Source organism: Aphelocoma coerulescens, chromosome 4A, assembly GCF_041296385.1.
Source record: "Aphelocoma coerulescens isolate FSJ_1873_10779 chromosome 4A, UR_Acoe_1.0, whole genome shotgun sequence".
Taxonomy (NCBI): Eukaryota; Metazoa; Chordata; class Aves; order Passeriformes; family Corvidae; genus Aphelocoma; species Aphelocoma coerulescens.
The window spans coordinates 14,060,148-14,074,648 of record NC_091018.1 but is presented as its reverse complement, the minus strand read 5'-3'; the positions used below and the strand labels follow the sequence as shown (position 1 = coordinate 14,074,648).

Sequence of the window (14,501 nt, the reverse complement as noted above, 5' to 3'; positions counted from 1 at the left end):
AACAGACACACGGACACGCGGACCAACGCTCCCAGCGCTTCAGCGGCAGCGGCGGCAGCAGCAGCAGCGGCAGCAGCGGCAGCAGCAGAAGAGCAACACGAAAGCAGCGGTTCTCCAGACCCTCTGCGTTCCTTCTCCTGTTCCTCCTCTCCTTCTCCCAGTGTCCCGCATCCCCTGTCCCGCTCTCCCTTCACTGCTCCACCCCCTCCGCCCCTTCCGCGGCCTCCCTCTCCCCATGCCAGGCCGGGCCATGCGCCCGGCCCTCCCGCGGCGCCGGGCGGGGCTGCGCCCTCCCCGCCCCCGGGCGTCCCGCCGCGGTCTCGCCTCCGCCCGGCTCTTGGCGTACTGGCTGTGGCGCTGCTGGGCGGGCATCAGTGCCTGCCTCTTGGGCAGCACTGTCAGCCTCTGGCTCCGGCTGGCCCGACTCCGGCCCCGGCCCCGGCCCCGGCCCCGGCCCCGGCCCCGGCCCCGGCCCCGGCCCCGGCCCCGGCTCCTCCCGGGACCCGCCGAGGACACAGACGGCGCGGCCGCTCCCGCCGCGTCCGCCGCGTCTTCCCCGGTCCGAGCTCTTCCGCTCGGCAGCGCGGCCCCCGCCCCCGAGCCGCCGGTGTCCCCTTCGAAAGAGGCAGCATCTGGGGATACCCGGCCCGGGGCGGTTGAGGAGCGCCCGGCGGCCGTTTCTGGAGCCGGGCCGAGCGCTGACAGCCGCGTCTCGCCGGCAGGGAATGCGCAGCAGGGCCTGAGGGAGCGCTACGTGGTGGGTTCGCTGCTGGGGCGCGGCGGCTTCGGCAGCGTCTTCGCGGCGACGCGGCTCTCGGACGGCGCCCCGGTGAGTGGCGGGGCCGGCGGCGGGCGCAGGAGGAGGGGGGCGGAGGAGGGCGCAGGAGAAGGAGGATGGGGCTCGGCAGGGCGGGCGGCGAGCTCAGCCCGCTGCTCCCCTTGGCTTGCAGGTGGCCATCAAACGGGTGCCACGGAACCGCATCCGTCATTGGGGCGAGCTGGTGAGTGAGCGGCGGTGGGGGGATGGCGGTGGTGGGCAGCGGGAGAAGCCGGGGCGTGACGGGCGGGGATAAGCCGAGGCCCGGGAGGGTGGAAGGCGCCAGGACGCCTCGGGGGAGAGGGGGCGTGGGGGCAGCGGAGGGCGCAGAGCATCCCGGGCTGGGCGAGGGCTTCCCGAGCCCTGGCACGGCATCAGCCCCACTGACGGCATCGTGCTCCTCCCGCAGCCCAACGGCACCAGCGCACCACTCGAAGTCGTGCTGCTGGACAAGGTGTCCACCGGCTTCCCTGGTGTGGTGCAGCTCCTCGAGTGGCTCGCGCTCCCCAACAACGTGGTGCTGGTGATGGAGCGGCCGGAGCACTCTCAGGACCTGCGTCATTTCATTCGAGCGCGGGGCTTCCTGTCAGAGGAGGTGGCACGGAAGCTGTTCCGCCAGGTCCTGGAGGCCGTGCGGCACTGCACCAGCTGCGGGGTCCTTCACAGGGACGTGAAACCAGAGAACATCCTGGTTGACCTGGCCACCGGCCAGGCCAAATTGATTGACTTTGGCTGCGGCACCTACCTGCAAGACACAGCCTACACCCGCTTTGCAGGTGAGTCCTCGCCGGGGTAGGCTCCCGGTGCCGGCATCTCGCGGCCCAACCTGGCTGTGGCAGCGGGGATTCTCCCTTTTGATGCCAGTCATGGGACCGAGTTTTCAGCCCAGTTGCTTTTGAGTGCGGGTGGCCGGGGGGCCATCTTCCAGCCCTGCTGGCAGCCTTCGCCAGCCACTCTGCCCAGGACTGGCGCTGGGGCTGGGGCAGCCAGCGTGACAAAAACACAGCCGTGGGTGGGGGTAGCAGAGGGCGGGGGCCAGAAGCTGTGCACCCGCCGGTTTGGTGTGCAGGCAAGAAACGGCTCGGACTGCTCAGCTCGCCTTGTTTGCCTTGGCTTCAGAATGTTTTTTTGGGGCAATGCAGGCAGGGAGGGTGAAGGCATGGTTTTTCCCCCCCCCCGGCACTGAGCGGGTTTTCCCTTTGCGTGGAATGCTCGGGCCTTGCCAGGGCTTCCGCTGCCCTCTTGTGACACCGGTGGCTTCTTTTACAACCCACAGTTTGTCCACAAGTCACAGGCGCTGGCGAGAGGGCAGCGGGTCATGCCGCGTGCCACTGGTGCGGCCCCCGCGTGCCCAGGGATGCTGGGGCGAGGCTCCGGGAGCAGGCAGCATCCCGCAAATGAACTGCCTCTCTATTCCGTAGGAACACCAGCGTACAGCCCCCCAGAATGGACCCATTTTGGCTGGTACTACGGCGAGGCAGCTACCGTCTGGTCCCTGGGCATCGTGCTGCACCAGATGGTCTGCGGGCGGCACCCGTTCCCGAAGGGCCGGAACATCAGCTGGGGCCAGCTGTCGCTCCCAGAACGGCTCTCTCAAGGTGGATGCTCATCTCTGCGGCACGGGGGGGAATAGCAGTACTGGGAGACAGCAGCGGGCTCATGAGCATCCCGCTCTGGCAGCTGCCGAGGAGGTGGCACATGCCCCGCTCTCCTGCTCTCCTCCAAAACAAAGAATGGATGGGAAAGTTCGGGCACAGCTCGGAGCCCCCATGGCATGGCCTGGGCATGGCAATAGTGGGGCAAAGCGGACAGGAGCCTTCTGCAACTGACCGGCGCTTTCTGGTTTCTCCCCGCAGAGTGCAAGGAATTGATCAGAGGGTGTCTGTCCCTGCACTCCTTGGACAGGCCCTCATTAGAAGACCTGTCGTGTGATCCTTGGCTGCAGGATATTCAGCGTCCATAGAAGAAGGGAGAGAGCCACAGGCACACTTTGATCCAGGGAGCCGGTAAGTTACAGCTCCACAGGTGCCTTGGCCAGAAGAAGCCAAGAAACGCAGGCTTTTTTGCCCTGCCTGTATGGCTGCGCAGGGGTCGTCAGATGGGGACACGCAGCCCTTGTGCTGGCGCTGAGCTGCTCTTCCCAGCACTGGTGGCCGCCGTGCAAGCTGCTTTTGCTTGTCCTGCTTCACTGACAGCCGGGGCCCTGGGCGGGGCACTGACAGCCTGCTCTCAGCCGCAGGGAAGAAGGAGCCCCTGGAGAAGCTGTACTCCTGCTGCTGCTGGAGACGTGGAGGACGATGTCAAGGACGGCAAGCTCTTCCTCGACCTGGCCACCGGCAAGCTGAAGATGATGGGCTTTGATTCTGGCACCTTCTTCAAAGCCAGGCTCCACAGCGAATTTACAGATGAGTCCACACGCAGGGGGATGCTCCCAGATTTGGGCATTGCACGGCCTGGCCAGGAAGCAAAGGTTCCCCCCTTTGCTGGGGCGGATGCAACTAATTCTTCAGCCGGCTGCCAAGCTGCTTTTCGGCAGGGCGGGCGGGATGGGCTGGGGTGCTTAGGAAATGGGAGCCGGCCCCTGGCCCTGCCAACAGCCCCCACCACCCACTGTTCCCCGGGCTGGGGCTGGGGCTGGGGCAGCCAGCCCGACACAAACAAGCCCCCATGGCAGGAGCAGAGGTGGCACTCCAGGAGCTGTGCACGGGCTGCTTTGTTTTGCAGGAAAGGAGGGGCTTGGGCTGCTCCACTCCGCTTGTTTGCTTTGGGCTCGCTGTGCCTGTTGGGGGGCAGTGCGGGGGGGAAGGGAGAAAGCGTGGGCTTCCCTCGCCTGTGGGTGGGTTTTTCCCCAGCATGTAGGGAAGGTTGGGCCTTCCTCAGGCCCCCGACAGAGAGAAGACTTTTTCCCTTTTTTCTTGTTTCTCCTTTTTGTCTGTAATCCCTTTTCATTAATTTGTTGTTTGTTTTTCTTAAAGGAAGCGTTGTAGGTGGTGTCCAGCCTGGATCGGGAAGTGCTTGGGACCAGCTGCGGCGTGGATGGGACGGGGCCTTGGAGAAGACCGAGGACATCGCTTGGGAGCAGCTTTTCTTCCGGCGGCGGGTGGCGTGCGGTGGGTCCCCGTCTTCTTGGCACGGGTGGGATAAGGGCTTTTGGGAGATGGCAGCGAGCACAGGAGCATCCCGCTCTGGGCAGCTGCTGAGGAGGTGGATCTGCCACGGCTGGCTGCGGGCGGTGGCACGTGTCCTGCCATCCTGCTCTCCTGCCAAAGGCAGCAGTGACGGGCGGCTTCGGGCACCGCTCTGAGCACAGCCAGCACGGCCTGGGCACCGCGGGCGGCTGGGACAAGGGGGACAGCAGCCTTCAAGTGACGGGCGGTTTCTGCTTTCTCTCCTTGCAGCCGGGCTCTGTGGATGCTGAGGCTGCTCTGGGCTCCGCCAGGGCTCTGCTGCGGCTCAGCACCGGGCCGGAAGAAGCCAAAGAAGAACCCGGTGTGAGCCGCAGCAGAGACGTGCTCGAGCATTTCAGCAACGCAGCTCAAGCCTGCAGAGTGCACGCCTCCAGGGGAAAACATGACACCCCCCCCGCCCTAAAATAAACTTGTTCAATAACTTGTGAAATGAAATCAATCTGCGATGACCCCAAATGACATTTCTCAGCTTGCTCAAGCTTTAGCTCAGCCCTTCTCTGAACAGTTCTCTGCCCCACCTGCCTTTTACTTCACAAGTGCTCCCTCTTTTCCCCCAGTGAGCTGCCAGCTCAGGGCAGTCTCTGTCGCACTGTAGCCTTCCTTGATGCCTTTGACCACGGGGAGGAGCGAGCCCCAGGTTTAGGGACTCATCCTGTCACTGGCAGAAGAACAGCAATGTCTCAGAGGTCCGGTGAGACCTGAGTGTCATTCAAGAGCTGCCCTCCAGGCCTCAGCTCTCCTCACTGTTCACTTCCCACTGCCACTTTTCCTCGTCCTTCCAGCAGGATGAGCTCTGTGAATGCCCTTGACCCTCCCCACTCCTGCCAGCCCAGCCACCCAGCTCAGTTTGGCTTAAGCTGAAGCTTCTTTGTCTCCTCTGGCACGCCAGTGCAGTTCCCTCTGCGGGAGCAGCAGCCCCAGAGCACAGCAGGCAACAGCGCAGGCCGCACCTGCACCGGCTCCCCTCCACGCGTGGCTGGGCTCTTGGTGGCAACTAAATGCTCCCTGTTTGCAGCTGTCACTGGAGGATGGCCCCAGGGCAGAGCCCAGCCGGGCTCCCAATGCATCCCCCGGAGCTTGGGGCAGACAGTGGTCCCAGAGCTGAGGTTAATGGTGCGCAGCCGGCGCTGTGGCTCGCAGTCAGTGTTTGCAAGTGTTGCGTTCTCACCTCCTGCAACTTGTGGGGAAAATGAGCTGTGCGGCCGGGCCAGCACTGCCCCTCTGGGCAGTGCCAAGGCTGAAGGTCTTTGCTGTTGCAGAGGAGCCGGCATTGAGCCTTAGCAGGGCCTGCCGGGTGTGGAGCCGGATCTCGCCTGCTGTCCGGGGCTCGCTGCCCGCCAACCGCCCCCACCCGCCGCGCTCCCTTCTACAGGGACGGAAGGCTCTGTCTGCACAAGGGTTCCCATAATGTCTTTGTACCCGTGGCTGCGGAACGAACACGGAGAGTGAAAGTGTCAGTCCCGTTGCTTGCACATTCCTTCCTTTAGATACAAGGCACAGATCTCTTAAAAGGATAGGCAGGGATAGAGATTTCCCACATAGCCCTCTTTGGCGTTACTCACCTTGTAAGCTGGCGTCAGGAGCATTTTTTGCCCGTCTCTGTGTGAGTAGGTGTCCAAGAGCTGAAGAGAGCAGCATTTAGAAGCAGTTTCAAGATTTCTAGGCAGGAAGTGGAGCTGACAAGCATCTGTGGAACTCACCGTATTCATCGGGAGGGGCTGCTGGTTCTTTAGGAATATGGCACAATGGAGACACGAGGCCTGGAAAAATCCCAGCTCTCTGTGCATTTGTGCAAAAGGGGGAAGCAGCAGAAAGACTTTGTGTCTGCTTGTCCAAGGTCCAAGGAGCTGGGGTGGCAAAGGGTGGCCTGGGCTGGTGGCAGGTGAAGTCCTGTTTCATGTCATCATAGAGTGGCACAGGACAAAGCTAAAAGCACCCGCAGCCACACTGATGAAGTCTTTCTGATGCTGCACATCCTATAGGAAAAGCTGCTGTCACACAATCCATTGGTATTTATAACTTTTATTTGCAATACTTTAGGTCCAAGTTTCAAACTGCAATATTTTTACACTCAAGACACGGTCATGCACAATCCATATTTCAATTTCCTATTGCTTCAACCACAATTTAATATTGACAATCAACCCCAAAATCTTTAAAAAAGGATGCTGAGGTCAGTGAGATGGATCCATGCCATCAGCACATTTGCAAAGTAAATAACTTTGTTCTCTTTTTAAAAAGATCAGTTACCTCTTAATCCAAAGTTACAGAAGATTTTTCACTACACATTTGGTTTTTTCTCTTTCATATTTTTTTTTCTTTTTTCTTTCTTTTTTTTTTTTAAGAGATAACTCGTCTTAAAAAAGGATTGTACAGCAAAATGAGATACATTTCTGCTCAACAATGAAAATGTAGGCTCCTCCTGTTTACTTTTGTCTGGATACCCTGAAGAAAAAATCTAGCAGACACTAGCAGATGCGTAAAGTGGTTGCTTTGGGCTAAAGTGGAGTTTAGCACTGGTGACATCCTGACCCAGTCAAGAGTTGCAGAATTCTTCTGCAGATCTCGAACCATGTGCTTGCGGGCACAGCACCTGCAGTGCTGATGCACCAGTGCACGAGAATAACTCTGTTATTCCCCCACCGAATTTGGGCTCTGCCCAAGAAGGAGGTGCTGCAGTCCTTTGCTCCTCGTTGCCGTGTGGAGCAGCTCCCTTCCTGCTGGCTGAGCTGCTCAGGCAGAGCCCGGCAGCTCCTGACACTGAAGGGCTGAGGCCTTTCCCCTGCTGCTGTGCTACAGACGGATTTAGCAGCATTGCTGTACGTGGGGATACACAGCGGGACCAAAAGCAGTTGCCTTTGTAGACCCTAAGCTCAAAGGTGAAAAATCTCAAGAGACGAGGATGGAAGAGACTCGCAGGCTGCCTGTTTGCTGTGCTGCCCCACTTGTGAGCGGCCCAGCTTTGCGTGAGGCAGAGTGAGAACAAGGGGCAGCTCCCTCCCTCCCTCCCAGCCCCGCAGCCAAGGGGCCCCTCCAGTCCTGGGGCTTGGGGCACCATCAGAACCTTGCAAGCAAAGGTTATCTTTGAACTTGCTCATTCATGAAATGCGCATGGTCATTAGCGCTCTGATAGATGTATCCACCCATTAGTGAAACATGGCTTGACCTTTCTGTATTTGGAAGCTGGACAAGGCCATGAAATCTGACATCTGGCCTTGTTTGGGGCTGTATGGTCAAAGTCAACTCCCTTGCTTCCTCCTTGAGCCCTGGCCAGGCTTTGGGAGAAACAAACGGGAGAATGAAACCAGATGTTCCCACACTGGAAGTGCTGTCGGTTTGTTAGTTCAACACTATCAAAGGTGGGCCCTCTCACAGGGAGGTTGGAAGCCTCACCTGTGGGTGGAGGCACCTGCAGGAACTCCCAGTGTCCGGGAATGGCTCTCCAGTCCTTGGCTGTGACAGCTTCCCCCAGCTGATGTGAGGATGTGGATGATGGCAAGGCCTGAGGGTAACTGGTGCTGTCTCTTTCTTGATTACTGTACGCAATCTTTGGTAGTGATGATTGGGTGCATTGCTGAGCTTCTCCTTTTGTGATTCTTTGCTGCTTTGAACTACAGTAAATGACGCCAATTCCTTGAGTTGGTGTCTGTGTCTTTGGTGCTGACCCTGCCCACTGGTAAAACATATTTGGTATAGTCTGGCCGGATCACAACAAAATGCTGCTTTTTAAATGTAAGTGTAAGGAATCGGTCCCATCCAAAATTCCCGCATGGGAAGACCTTCCCTAGGGTTTGCTGGCTGTGGTGTGGGCTGAGGTCGGAGCACCGTGCGAGCAATGAGGATGTCAATTGAAAGAAGCTGAAGCACTGGATGTATTAAAATGCATCCAAAAATTGCATATGGAAAAAGGAAAAGAACTTGTGGGTTTGGGAAGAGGAGGGTGAATTTTGTTAACAGCATCTCGGAAACAGCACCAACAGAAGGAACGATTGTTGTTGAAACGCTCCCACATGGAGCGACAGAAGAAGTTTTTAATCTTGAGCTTGGATTTGTTTGAGCAAAGGAAATAATAATAATAATAATAACAACGAGAATAATAACAAAAATTAATGATCTACATGTATATAATATAATAAAAATCGATGTTTATGTTTTCACATCTATATAATGACATTGTGAAATAATGCTCCAAATACCCATTTGTTAGCTTTGGCTTCTCAGGGATATAAGACTAAATACGCTACAGAAAAGGATTGGCCAGGACCCCAACATCGCTGGGAAACTGTGTGAGATTGTATACAACAGATGAAGGAGGAAGGGATGAAACTGGCTGTTTTTATAGGGTTTGCTGACGCTAGGACGTGGAATGCTTTGTCTGTTACTGCGAAAAATAAAGTGAGTAAGACTGCTGGGTTTTTCATCTACCAGACTATCCACAAGCTGCAGAATTGATTGAACAGATGAAGGGGTTGTTAAAAGAGCAGTTGAAAAATATAGGAGATGGGAACGTGTGGCAATGAAAAACCCACCTCACAGATGTGCTCCATATCCTTAACAATGGGCCCACTGGGGAAATGGAAACCCCCTGGATGCGCATGGCTGCACCCAATTTGCAAATACAACCACGGACAGTGACACTTGGACTTCCTGGGAAATTGTTCCGGGGGAGATGGCCCCTGACAGGGCCATCGCAGAGGCTGCAGGGCTGGACCTTTAGGCATTAGAATTAATTAGGATAAATCAGAAGCAAATGAGAGTTATCAGTACCGGCACAGGAATTCAGGTTCCTCCGGGACACTTTGGTTTGATAACTGCTCACTCAAGCTTGGCCTTGACAAGTGTTCATATGGTGGGAGGAGTGGTTGGTGCAGATTATCAAGGAGAAAGTAAAGTAGTTCTGTTAAACAATAGTGAACAACACTGGATCATTCAACCCCACGGCAGGGTAGCACAGTTATTGATATTGCCAGTTTTTAAAACAACCGTGAAAAAAGGACATCCACTTCACATCACTACTGTTCATGGAAATAAAGGGTTTGGATCCACCAGTCCTAATCATGGAGCCAGAGTGTGGGTCCAGAGGCCAAATGGCCTGCCCGAGCCAGCTGAAGTAAGAGCTGTAGGCAAAGACAACACTGTTTGAATCCTGAAAGCTGGGTGAGAAAGATGGGCACGTGTCCCTGCAGCCAAGTGTTCTGTGAGAGAACAAAGAGATGTTACAGGATATTGTTTTGCAGAGCCTGCCAGACCAAATCTCCCTGTTTGCCCCAATGGTCCCTTTGGAAAGTGCTCTGATCCACAGCGCTTGATGTGAAGACTGATGTGCCACTGAGTGACTTCTGCAGACAGAAAGGGACCGCTTAACAGTGAAACTATTGTTGATCTTGTTGATTTAATGTTGTCCTTGTAATCGGAGCACTGGTTGGCTAAATTGATTTCTAACCGCAGGAGCAGAGATAGGGAACTCTTTTAACCTCAGTAATTGCTGGGTGCGTGGAAGTCCAGAAGTATTCGATGACTGGCCTTGGCTGGCCCATCTGGCCCAACCCAAATGGTGGGTTAGAAACTTGAGCACAGTTCACGATAAAAACAGAGTTCTAGAGCGAGGGTGGCGATCCCCGACCGCTGCATTTTCATAGAAAAGGCATTTCCTACCTAAATCAGATAAAGAGGAATATATGGAGGAAAAAGTGTCTGTGGATGGATGTTGTCTCCTGGAATAGGTTGTATGCACCCACACTGTAAACTGTTCAATTGCACCCAGTATAAAGGGAAATGGAATCAAACTCACGTACAGCTCTTTAATCATGGCTGGGTTAAGCGTTCCTATGAAGATTGTGAAAAGATACCCTTAAAGCACTTCCCGTATGATATTTTGGCTTGTCAACAAAGACTTTCTAATACTTAAATCCAAGATTGTAGTATCAAAAGAATTGTTATGAAGGTTGCAGTTCGTCTCTAGGTCAAAGGACTGATTGAAGTAGTGAGGCCTGAACAACAGGCCCTGACTGAGGCCTGAACAACAGGCTCGGAGCCAAAGTTGACATCTAGATGAACCTTCCAACCAAATGTTCTATTTGTATCTGCTCATTAACGAAGCATTATTAGCAATATGCTCTATGTTCATTGGTGAAACACGGATTTACCTTTCTGTATTTAGAAACTGGACAAGGCCCCATCTGGCCTTGTTTGGGGCTTTAGGATCAAACTCCCTCGGTTCCTCCTTGAGCCCTGGCCAGGCTTTGGGAGAAACCAAACAGGAGAATGAAACCAGATGTTCCCACACTAGCAGTGATGTCAGCTTGTTTGTTCAACGCTGTCAAAGCTGGGCCCTCTCACAGCGAGGTTGAAGCCTCGTTGCCCGCAAAGGTGGATGCACCTGCAGGAATTCCCAGGGTGCGGGAATGGCTCTCCAGTCCTTGGCTGTGACAGCTTCCCCCAGCTGATGTGAGGATGTGGATGATGGCGAGGCCTGAGGGTAACTGGTGCTGTCTCTTTCTTGATTACTGTACGCAATCTTTGGTAGTGATGATTGGGTGCTTTGCTGGGCTTCTCCTTTTGTGATTCTTTGCAGTTTTGCATTCTAATAAATTACACTATTCCTGAACTTGGTGTCTGTGTCTTTGGGGCTGACCCTGCCCACTGGCAAAACAGACACTGAGGGCCCTCGGAGAACCAAAGGTGCCTTGCGACACCGTGGGGCCTCGTGTAACCAAGGGCGCCACAGTGACACCGTGGGGCCCAAAGGAACCAAGGGGCCAGCGTGACACTGCAAGGCCTCGTGGAACCATGGAGAGCATTGTGACACTGAGGGGAGTCTTATAATCAAGGGTCCATTGTTTTCCTCTCCCTGCCCTGGCCCCAGCCCTGCAAAGAAGCCCAGTCCTGTCTGGCCCTGCAGCAGGAACTGGAGGCACTGCAGGTCCGAGACAGTGACTCTGTGTCTGGAATGCTCAGGAGATCCTCAGCTTGGGAAGCTCCTGCAGCCCCAGGGCCCCGCTGCCCAGCACAGCAGCAGAGAGTTGGCTCTGGGGCTCCTCAGGCTGCTCCTGCTGCCATCCCAGGGACAGGGCAGCCTCTTGCCAGGGCTCCTCTGCACACACACGAGCTCCTGCTCTTCTCCTGGCCCATCCCAGCTCCCCACAGAGCCTTTCCCAGGGGAACACGTCTGTGCTGGCCTGAGCAGCCCTTGCTGTAGCCTCTGCCCTGCTGCCCACAGCCCCTGAGCTGGGGGTGCTGCTCTGCAGAGCATGGGGGCTGTGCTGCCCGGGGCCATGGGCTGCCTCTGCTGGGCTGTGCTGCTCAAGCTGGGAGACAGAGCTCTGCAGCTGATGGTGCTCCCTGCACTGACCCCTTCCCACACAGGCTCCGCTGTGGCCATGGAGGGTGCTCAGAGGTGCCTGCCTTGTTCCAGGGCTGGCACATGGGCTGGGGCTGCCCTGGATCCTCCTCTGCAAGTTCCCATAGGGTCAGACGAGTCACTGCCCAGACTCCTTTCCCTGTAGCTGCTGTGTCCCCTGGGGCTGCAGAGCTCTCATGGGTCACAGGAAACATTCAGTCCTTTATCTCTGGGTGAGCTCACCCTCAACAGGCCTGTGCCCACTGAGCTCCACTCACTGCTGATCCCTGGCACACACTGTCCCTGCAGATCCCCTGTGTTCTCCTGGCAGCTCCCAAGTCCCTCCAGAAGAACATTCCCCTGCCATCAGCCCTGGCACAAGCTGCAGAGCCCCAGGAAGGTTCATCACAGACCATTCAGCATCTGGTGGGCACTGGCCACCAACAAGCAAAACCTGAACCACACCTGAGTCTCTTGAAGGCCACACTGGGACCCTGATCTCATCCCACCGAGCCCTGGGAGAACAAGGAACACAGGCAGCCTCTTTAGAGTCTGCTCCTTGGGCCTGTTCCTGACAGTGACTGTGGAGGGAGAGCAAAGCCTTCCTGCAGTTCCTCCTTCAGGAGATGCCCTTTGCTGATGGAACCGCTGTGGCGGAGCCCAGCTGTGTCCCAGCAGTGCCCATGGCCTGTCCCTGCCTGTGACACGCAGCAGGACTCGCACCACCCGGACAGAGCTGTTGGCCTTACACCATCACAGCGGCTCCAAAGGAGAGAGTGGAAGTAATAAGAGAGGAGCTCTGAAAAGACCAAGCTCTGCTGCTCCCTGGCTGTGCTGCTCTGCTGGGACTCTTCCCCCCCACGCCTGCAAAACTGGCCCTGCCCTCCAGCTTCAGGGATGGACTCAACCAAAGGATCTCAAACTGAGACCTTGCTGATGGGTCCTTTCTTTCATGTGAATACACACAGAGCAGACTCCTTATTGACACAGTCCCTGTCAACAGTCACATTCAGCCTGTAAACAGGGAATAAGATGCATAACAAAATCTTTTGGGCACAACATTAACATAGGAGAAGAAAAAAAGCCCCCAAACCACCACCACCAAAACAACCTGAGAAGGCAGGCTGGGCCTCTAATGATTACACTTTAGCCTATGGAGCTGAAAACAGGCAGGTTTGTGCTTCTGGAAAGCATCCAGTCATCATTTTCCTCAGGGCATCCTTGAGCTCCTGGTTCCTCAGGCTGTAGATGAGGGACTTCAGGGCTGGAGGCACCACCGAGTACAGAACTGGCAGTGCCAGGTCCAGGGATGGGGAGGACATGGAGGGGGGCTTCAAGCAGGCAACAAAGCCAGTGCTGAGGAACAGGGAGACCATGGCCAGGTGAGGGAGGCACGTGCAAAAGGCTTTGTGCCATCCCTGCTCAGAGGGGATCCTCAGCACAGCCCTGAAGATCTGCACACAGGAGAAAACAAGGAACACAAATGAACCAAAAGTTAAACAGATGCAAAACACAACAAGCCCGAGTTCCCTGAGGTGGCAGTGTGAGCAGGAGAGCTTGAGGATCTGTGGGATTTCACCCAAGAAGTGGCCCAGGGCACTGCCCTGGCACAGGGGCAAGGAAAAGGTAGTGGCCGTGTGCAGCAGAGCATTGAGAAAGCCACTGGCCCAGGCAGCTGCTGCCATGTGAGCACAAGCTCTGCTGCCCAGGAGGGTCCCGTCTTGCAGGGGTTTGCAGAGGGACACGTAGCGGTCGTAGCACTCGACGGCGGCGAGGAGGGAAAACTCCGCTGAAATGAAAAAGAGAGAGAGAGAGAAAGAGAGAAGAAAGAGAAAGAGAAAGAGAAAGAGAAAGAGAAAGAGAAAGAGAAAGAGAAAGAGAAAGAGAAAGAGAAAGAGAAAGAGAAAGAGAAAGAGAAAGAGAAAGAGAAAGAGAAAGAGAAAGAGAAAGAGAAAGAGGCTGTGCAGCACCTCCTGCGTAGGAGGTGGTTCTGGTGTCCCAAAATGGAATTGTGCATGGCTTTGGGGACAGTGGTGCAGATGGAGCCCAGGTCGGTGAGGGCAAGGGTCAGCAGGAAGAAGAACATGGGCGTGTGCAGGTGGTGGCCGCAGGCTACGGCGCTGATGATGAGGCCGCTGCCCAGGAGGGCAGCCAGGGAGATGCCCAGGAAGAGACAGAAGTGCAGGAGCTGCAGCTGCTGCGTGTCTGCGAATGCCAGCAGCAGAAAGGGGCTGATGGAGCTGCTGTTGGACATTTGGCTGTGTGTGGACATGGGGACCTGTTCACGGAGAAAAGGCAGTGACAGCTTAAGGGAAACGGCTCTCAGCCAAATCCAAGACATGTCCCACAAATCCTTCTCCTGTCACACACTGACACCTTATGGGGATTCAGAGTGTCGCCACGGAGAACGGCTTTGGCGGGCGTGGGGCCTTGCGAGAGACGAGAGACGGGGCGGGCCGGGGCCGCGTCTGGCAGGAGGCGAGACAAAGAGCAAGAGGCGAGACAAAGAGTAGGATAGTTAACGGGAGATTGGGCGAGGAGATGCTAATCTGTAGCCCTTGGAGATGTAAAACATATAACCTTAGAAGCTGAAGTTTGTAGCTGCTGAACTGTTGGTTTGGAACAGTATATAAAGAGTTGACTCGTGCGATCAAATTTGGCTTTGCATGCGGCCGGCGAAGTCCGTGTTCCATCACCGACAACACCCTTCTGTTTTTCTAGCAGATCTTCCTTCAGCTCCAGCCGCAGCCCTGCTTGCTGCTGGCTGCGTGCGACATGAGTTTCAGGGCAATTGCTCCGGGGCTTTTTACAATTCAGCCTTGCTGTGCAGAAGTGGGAGGGGGACAGGGACCTGTCCTGGTGTTACACTTTGAAACCCCAGCTAACACAAGGGCACTCCCAGGGCCCAAGAACAGGAACGGCAAAAGCTGTTAAAGTGTTCTAGAGGTTTTTATAGCTCCTCTTCATCTCCCCGGCTGACTGGTTTTGGATGTCAGAAACACTCAGCATTGCTGCTGCCCTCGGGGAGAATAGAGCGAGTTCTGTGAGGCAAGGTGGTGAGTGGAGAGTGAGGGGAGGTGGTCTGTCACTCTGTCCTGTTCCAAGATCCTCTGGGCTTTCACCCTTGTCAGACAGAGGATAATCACCCTCCCATATT

At 55.9% G+C, this 14,501-nt stretch overlaps 1 protein-coding gene and 1 pseudogene across 1 annotated transcript; one reads left to right on the top strand and one right to left on the bottom strand.

Moving 5' to 3' along the window:
- Window positions 1-235: 235 nt before the first annotated feature.
- Window positions 236-2,817, top strand: LOC138110221 (serine/threonine-protein kinase pim-1-like). The gene is made up of 5 exons (XM_069014927.1): window positions 236-829; window positions 951-1,001; window positions 1,227-1,593; window positions 2,239-2,415; window positions 2,674-2,817. The coding sequence occupies exons 1-5, from the start codon at window positions 236-238 to the stop codon at window positions 2,778-2,780; spliced, it is 1,296 nt and encodes a 431-aa protein (XP_068871028.1). The 3' UTR covers window positions 2,781-2,817.
- Window positions 2,818-12,495: 9,678 nt separating this feature from the next.
- On the bottom strand, window positions 12,496-13,598 carry LOC138110685 (olfactory receptor 14J1-like; annotated as a pseudogene).
- Window positions 13,599-14,501: the final 903 nt, after the last annotated feature.

Excerpts from the sequence above, each read along its gene's own strand:
- LOC138110221 (XM_069014927.1), top strand. The coding sequence starts at position 236 with ATGCCAGGCCGGGCCATGCGCCCGGCCCTCCCGCGGCGCCGGGCGGGG. Across the intron at positions 830-950 it reads GGCTCTCGGACGGCGCCCCG|GTGGCCATCAAACGGGTGCC; the intron begins GTGAGTGGCGGG and ends CTTGGCTTGCAG. Across the intron at positions 1,002-1,226 it reads TCCGTCATTGGGGCGAGCTG|CCCAACGGCACCAGCGCACC; the intron begins GTGAGTGAGCGG and ends CTCCTCCCGCAG.